We start from the raw sequence: 8,019 nt of genomic DNA, 5'->3' as shown, positions 1-8,019 counted from the left end.
CGTTTTAATTAAAGTTACTGGTCACGTTGAGCACGGGGGCGTGTTCAGTGAGCACGGCCCCGTGTTATCTGGGTATCTAACTAAAAATATGCAGCACGGGGGCGTGTTCAGTGAGCACGGCCCCGTGTTCAGGCTACTGTAAATGCAAACTAAACTAAAATGCAGAAAAATGTGCGCGCGTTTTGAAAAGGTTTTGAAAAACTGATTAGGCCGTCGATTTTAATCTTTCTTAAAATCCTTGTGTCCCCGGCAACGGCGCCAAAAACTTGATGCGTGTGTAGTGTAATATATTTTTAATGTATAATTAAGCCCTTTTTACACCTTTAGCCAAGTTTTAAATTTATAAAACACGATATTCACTAACACTAAACACACATATGGGCAAGTGCACCCATCGTGGACGTAGTATAGTGTTGGTAAGATACCGAGGTCGTCCAATGACACAAGAGCTTTTAATACCGGTTTATCCTCAACGTCTAATCAAATCAAAAAGTGAGAAAAATGTTTTTAAACTAAGAAAATAAAAACTAACTAAATGCTGAAAAATAAAATAAAATAAAAATAGATAGACAAGATGAATCACTTGGATCCGACACGTGTATTAGTATAACCTTTGATTATTTTCGCACTTTTGCACTTGTTTAAGAGATTATCTTAGTTATTGTAGTAGGCCCCTCTTTTGAAGGCGATGTTACCCTCAACCCAATAGTTTGAGTCAGCAAGGATACAATCCTAAAGGGTCGGATTATTGAAAGATAATGAATTAAGTTATTAATGCAAATTGTGGTAGGCCCCGCTTTCGGCGGTGACGTTACCCTCGGCTAAGTAGTCTGAGTCAGCAGGGATACAGTCCTAAATAGCCGGGTTATAGTATTAATAGTAGTTAACTTATGAGGGGGTCAAAGAGTTTGGATCCCCGCCATCCAATACCTATGGGCATTGAAGGAGATCCTACTAAATTTGACCCAGGTCCCAAGCAGGACCTCTAAACGCTGAACAAGGGCAAGACACTTACCAAACCGTTCCCTTAACCCCCGACCAGGTAGCCAACATACCTCCATATAGACCGTGGAGATATGAATGGTGAAAATCTTTTATTTTATATAGACAGTAAAATAATGCCAAGATACCACGGACAAACGATAAGGAAAGATCACCTTCAACATAAGTAACTAGTTATTAAAGTCATTAATACAAAACCAAATAAAAAGTGCAAAAGATTAAAAATAAAAAGTATTATACTAAACACTTGTCTTCACCAAGTGATGTAAGAGACTTAGGCAAACATGGCCTTGATTGTCAAGAACTCTTACTATCAATCTTGGATCCCGAGACGACTCACACACTCTACGATGGACAATGGATGATGGTGGTGGATGATGGTGTTATGGTGGTGGTGGGTGGTGGATGAAGTGTGAGAGAGGTGGTGTGCCAAGGGATGAGTTGAAATGGCTCCAAGCACTCCTATTTATAGGCTGAACAGAAGCCTGGGCACGGCCCCGTGTCCGCTGGACACGGCCCCGTGCCCGTCTGACACTCTCTCTCTTCATTAATTGTAATTCGCAATTACAATAAATGCACCTGCAGCACTCTGACCACGCCCCCGTGTCCGCTGGGCACGGCCCCGTGGTGGGCAATAGAAGCTTCTACCACTTTGTCTTTTGTACCAGGGCTGACCATTCTGGACACTGCCCCGTGCTCGCTGAGCACGACCCCGTGTTGAGCTGGACACGCCCCGTGTCCGCTGGACACAGCCCCATGCTCAGCTGGGCACAGCCCCATGCTCAGCTTTCTTCTTGTTTTTGCTTTGGGATATGCTGTCGAGGAGTCGGGCATGCCACGTTTCTTCCTTTTCTTTGTATTTATGTTGGATTTGGCTGCATTTTTGCTTCTTTTGTTCATTTAAGCTCTTTTAACCCTGAAAATACAAAAGGAAGACAAAAGTACACTTTTTCCAACATTAGTACTTAAAAAGGGTTAGTTTTATGGCTCATTTGATGTAATTTATATGTTGCATTTTACTCACATCACCAACCGTAAGAGTGAAAAAGATACTAGGAGTACATAACCTGTTGCCAAAATGCCCCCTGTCGGTGGATACCTCTTCACCGTTGTCGACGCTGGAGAGCCGACACAAACTTCGCCGTCATACGCGGCGGATCCCCTCTGTTACCTCGACGCCGAAGAGCCATGTGCGGTAGATCCCCCGTGTTAAGACCGGAGAGCCTACTCCGCGTCTCTTCTCCATCTCTCCCTCTCTCTCTAACAGATTTCTGTGCAATGGGTTTTGAACAATGAAGGACGGTGTGGTTTTGGATGCGTGTCAAACACATGACAAAGGCCACACACGTGGCCTTATAAAACTTGGCCCAATAGAATAGTGGCATCACCTGCCACCACTATTCATTCCGTTTTCCTATTATCAGATATGAATTAGTAATCAGAGAAGCTAAGCTATAAGTTTCAAGAATTTAGATTAAGGTTCGAAAATCAAGACTCAAGTCAAGTGTATCAAATTGGATACGTTCTTGAGCTTGTTTTATACAACGTTTTTGATGGACCAGCCCTATTAAAAAAAAAACCAGGCCCTCGCCTTGGGCCTCTACAAGCCCCAAATAATTTATTTGTTTTATACTTTTATGCATACATATATAGCCCAATATCTAGATTGATGATGTTTAATTTATTGAACTGAAATCGACAGTTTCTCTCTTTATTGCAACTGTTACAATCGGTGTAGTGTAATACACGAGATTCTAACATTGTGTGTATATATAACTCACTCAATTAAAAAAAAAAACATACAAACAACAGTGTTGTGACTGCTGAAACTTATGAGAAAGTTGATGATACAATTTTTTGATGAATTAAATGCGTTCATATTTATAAACTTGGTATATATCACACATATTGATCACTTACGTTACAAAATTTATTTGGGGATTTGAAAAACGTCTAAAATTATCGTTTTATAACCTATTTACATAATAAATGTATTTCTACGGAGCTTAGTTTTTTGTCACTATATGGAGATGTTTGAGATTGAGTTTGGATATTCCTTATTAATTTTATAAATTTATTAGAGCCAATAAGTTAATAAGTCATTTAAAAAATGAGTAAATTACGTTTTTGGCCCCTGTAGTTATATCATATTTATGATTTTTTAAAAAGAAATTAAATGAGTTATATAATGTGAGGTTTATTGGAGAACACTAAAAAAGTGGGGAACCGACTCAAACGAACTCTGATTGGACTCGTTCTAGCAGCGTTGGAACCGGCTCGTCGAATCCTAACTAGGATCTTTTAACCCTAAATCCTAACGCCTAAACTCTAAACCCTAAAGCTAAAAAATAAGGCTAAAACCTAAGCTAAACTGTAAAACCTAAACTATAAACCCTAAAATCTAAATCTTAAATCCTAAATCTAAAGCTAAACCCTAAATCTAAACTCTAAACCATAAAAGCCAAACCCTAATATATTTAGGGTTTAGAGGTTATGATTTAGGGTTTAGGGTTAAGAGATCCTAGCTAGGGTTCGACGAGCCGGTTCCAACACCGTTGGAATGAGTCCAATCGGAGTTCGTTTTAGTCGGTTCCCCACTTTTTAGTGTTCCCTAATGAACCTCACACTATATAACTCATTCAATTTAAAAAAAAGCTTACAAATAATGGTTGTTGTAAGTTGTAACTACTAAAACTTACGAGAAAGTTGATGATACAGTTTCTTGATGAATTAAATGTTTTCATATTTATAAACTTGGTAAACATCAAACATATATTGGTCATATACGATACAAAATTTATTTGGAGATTTGAAAAACGTCTAAAATTATCGTTTTATAATTTAAATATTTATTGCTAACTATTTTATTCTTTTATTCAACCGTGTTAACACGAGGTTATAACCTATTATATAATAAATGTACTTCTAGAGAGCTTAGTTTTCTGTCACTCGATAAAGATGTTTGAGATTGAGTTTAAAAATTACTTATTAATTTTATAAATTTATTAGAGTGAATAAGTTATTAAAAAAGTCCCAAATTCAAATATATATATTTTTGAATGATGATGATTATTGATTTGTATCCCCTTACCATTCATTCTGCCATCGGGCTTTGAGGCTTTGGAGCTTATGGGTGGTTGCGATTCCCAATTTAACGTAAGCGATTCCTTTGCAGTTGAAGAGTTCAATAGTGATTTTGTTTGTAGCCCTAGCTAATTTACCTTTAAAACATGTGCCCCTGTGTTTTTTTCCCAACTTAGGTTTTGAGATTATTAATTTTGAAGTTTTGGGTTTGAATCTTTAGGAAGCTAAACAATGAGTTCCAAGAAAGTAGACAGGCTTACTAGGTTGCCTGAAGAGATTCGTTCACACATACTCTCTCTAATGCCTACCAAATTTGCTGTTCAAACTAGCATTTTATCGAAGAGATGGAGGTATAGCTGGATGTTTGTCACAAGCCTTGACTTTGAATTTATACCCGCCATCCATGGTATAAATAGCTTCCTAGAATCTGTGGATCTTGTAATGGAGTTATGCAAAACATCTCAGCTTCAATCATTTCGGTTAGACTTTCCTGGTTGGCGTCTTCCAAACTCAAGAGTATCAAATTGGATTGACAAGGCAGTGAGGTTAAACGTTCGTGAGCTTGACATAGAGGTTATCGAGCAGGTTGAGTTGCCGTTAATCCTTTTTACTTGCAAGACACTCACAAAATTAAGATTAAAAACCGCCTTTCGGGAGTGTCCATGTCGGGTCAATCTTCCATGTCTAAAAACCCTTGCCATCTTTGTTTATAAAAATCCTTTTCTCAATGCCTTTAAACTCATTGCTGGTTGCCCGGTGCTTGAAAGTTTATATTTGAAAGTATCATTTTACGATGGTGTCGAAGATTACATATTTCGTATTCCTACTCTAAAACGACTGAAGCTCACATTTCTATGTTCACCAGTTGTCAACAAAGTTGTTTTAGACGTCCCTAATCTTGAATATCTATTCGTTGGTGGAACACCATGCTCAATATTTGTAATGAAAAATGTATCGTCTCTTGTTGAGGCATCTATTTCGTTATATGACTTTACATATGACCATCTACAAAAATTAACATTTGAGCATCTGTGGGCTGAGCTTCTAAAGGGAGTAAGTGGAGTTAAATCACTTTCAATTAAAAGAGTAAGTATCTTTTTTTATTGACTTCAATGTTCAAATTATAAATTGTTATTTGTTAATTAATGCGAATGATATGATTGTTCTTTTCATGCACCAACTGTAACTTTATTATTCTTTGTTGAAGATGTCATCTACTTTACATCTGCCTACATTTCTGAATATGAAGCACTTGGAGTTGAAAAGTTTTTGGCCTTCTCGACGAATCCTGCAATTTCTGGAAAATTCTCCTGAGCTAAAACATCTTTATATTGACAAGGTACTTGATTTTTTAAGCTTTATTGATTTTTTCTTTGCACTCCCTAACTTCTACTGCATGGATATGATATAATATTAAAAAGGTGTCTTATCTTGTTTGTGTTTAAAACAAAAGCTTGAAGGTTCTTGTTGGATTGAACCAAAGTTGGTTCCCGCTTGTATGCCAACAAACCTTACAACCATCAAGTTTTCAGTTTACAAGTGGTCGAAATGTGATATACCGTTTCTGAAATACACGCTAGGGAATGCGGAGGCTTTAAAGACAGTAACAATCACTTGGGCAGACTCAAGAGTAGAAGAAGAATCCGAATTGTGTGCAGAGTTGCTTAAGCTTTCAAGGGCTTCCAGATACTGTGAGATCCATTTTCTGAAATGAACGTCATATGTACTTTGCAATCTAGAAATTCTCTTTTGTTCATGTGGCATGCGATGACTACACTTGAGACAATCATGGTTTATTATATAGAAAACAATGTGATGACTGGTTTTTGGATCTCTTCAAGGGTTTTTTTTTTATTTTCCTGTCTATATGGTGTTTTTTATGCATAATCCATTTCCAAGAACAGAACAGATGCATGTTCATGTAACCTTTTTGTTACCTGCAATTTGAGAAATAACAACTGATTTTAATTCACTTTAATACATACAACTGAGGTTTTCACTTTTGAGGGTTTATCATTGAGGTTATGACGATGCTGGCAAATACATAAATTTCAATGTGGGTCAGTCAAAGTGGGTCTGGTCAAAAAACAACAAATGATGATAGAGTATCATTAAACCGTCAAATATAACTCAATGTTGATTTTGTTTCTTTGTACTCCGAATCTTGAGTTAACAAGTTACTAGTTGTAAGTTGGTTGTGAAATAACACGTGTGAGATTTACGAAATGCTAATCAAATCATTTGAAGCGGTATCTTATAAGTGAATCTGTTTGCTTTGTGTTAATTTATCATATATTTTGACTGCTGTACATATGAGCTTCAACATAAGTTCACTGAAGTACAACCAAAAGATGCTGCAATTTTATCTTTACAGTTGTGGTATGTTACTTTACTCGGCTTCAACCAAAATAATTTTCAGTGAATTTGGATGACCGAAGAGGGGAGGAGGCAAACTTTTAATTGTTTATCTTTTATTTACTAACAAAGGGATAATCATGTGTACCTATAAAAGAAAAGTGACAATCAAAAGTAATTTAATTCACAGTAAAAAATAAAATATAGAGAGTGGCTTTGAAAGGGTGATAATTCGGGAGTTTTTGCTGTTAAGTCAGTCAAATCCTTGCTGGATCAGAGTTATGATTCGAGCCGATTGATGTAAGTGGACTCCCATAAAATGTAACATATTTATTTGGAGAGCAGTTATGGAGATAATCCCTAAGAGGAAAGCTCTTGATAAGTGAAATATTAAGTGGAGTCCCTTATATGCCCGTTATGCGAGTTCGGGATGGCAATATATGAGCACCTAGTTTTCGGCTCCCCATTTAGCTATACATGCAGGGGATTGTGATCATCACTTGTTGGTGGTCCAAGTGGTGTAAAATTTTCTTGTATAGTTTGTGGTTTGGTGCTACTCTCTCATGTGAGAGTTTGCTGCTGTTGTTTTTGTTTTTTTTTTTTAATTTAAATTCATCTTTCAAAAGAAAAATTACAAGTTTACAACATTACGACCAAAGTATAGAGGAGAAATAAGGTTGCGTTTTTTCTTTTCTTTTCAGCTTTCAATGTAGGACCTAATGGTGAAAAGGGGGCACCCCTAAGGGGAGGCGGGGTGGTAGGTGATCCCATCACGCGTTGTGGAGAATCGCACACCGCCGCCACTACATGCCATAACGCGTTGAACAAACAACGCGTGGAATGTATCACACGTTGAAAACCAAAATGGAACGTTGGAATTGACCGTTTGGGGAAAGATTTGAACGTTGGGGTAATTTTTTTTAATGTTTTATATAAAATCAATCAAACTCAATCCATTTCATATCAAAAATTCTCCAACTCACTTCAAAAAATCAAACAATTCTCCATTTGATTTCAAAAATAATTTTACAACAAACATGGAAGGTTTAAGCAAGAGAGGTGCGGGTGCGAAAAAAATAGGTTCGGGTACGAAGAAAAATCCCGTAAGATCCAAGGTTCGAGCGAATCTTGGCGAGCCGACGCGCTTTAGATTGCAAGACGAACCCGACCAAGTCCCACATTTTTAAATCCAACAATATCCACCCTTTCAAACCCAACAATATCCACCCTTTCAATCTCAAACGTATCAAAACCAACCGTTCGTTCCACTGTTTCAACCTCACCAATTTCAACCCCAATCGTTTCCACATTTTCAAACACAACCCCACCTACTCGACCCACTACTAGAAGATAACACCCTCACTCATCAAATTTGCAAATGCGTATCGTAATCCACAACCAAGTCTCGACGACGATGATTACGTTCAAGAAGAAGAAGAAAAAGAAAAAGAGGAAGAAGAAGAAAACGATGACGTTCAACCCTGAAAGTAATATCACTAATTCACTTCTACCTTAATCTTGAAGCCATGACAAACACCGTAGACCACATAGGAATGTGTGCAACCATGAAACAAAACC

General features: G+C 37.3%; 1 protein-coding gene across 2 annotated transcripts; it reads left to right on the top strand.

Moving 5' to 3' along the window:
• Positions 1–4,094: 4,094 nt before the first annotated feature.
• Positions 4,095–5,945, top strand: LOC110922949 (FBD-associated F-box protein At4g10400). Of its 2 annotated transcripts, none has more exons than XM_022167145.2 (4): positions 4,095–4,158; positions 4,307–5,172; positions 5,294–5,425; positions 5,667–5,945. In XM_022167145.2, the coding sequence occupies exons 2-4, from the start codon at positions 4,318–4,320 to the stop codon at positions 5,682–5,684; spliced, it is 1,005 nt and encodes a 334-aa protein (XP_022022837.1). In that variant the 5' UTR covers positions 4,095–4,158; positions 4,307–4,317; the 3' UTR covers positions 5,685–5,945. The 2 variants fall into 2 exon arrangements, with proteins under 2 accessions (XP_022022837.1, XP_022022836.1); XM_022167144.2 differs by having other exon boundaries at positions 5,540–5,943.
• The last annotated feature ends 2,074 nt before the right edge of the window (positions 5,946–8,019 follow it).

The sequence above is a fragment of the Helianthus annuus genome, chromosome 17 (assembly GCF_002127325.2).
Source record: "Helianthus annuus cultivar XRQ/B chromosome 17, HanXRQr2.0-SUNRISE, whole genome shotgun sequence".
In the NCBI taxonomy this organism is placed as follows: Eukaryota; Viridiplantae; Streptophyta; class Magnoliopsida; order Asterales; family Asteraceae; genus Helianthus; species Helianthus annuus.
Note: the sequence above shows the minus strand (reverse complement) of the source record. Positions and strands in the feature narration are given on the sequence as shown.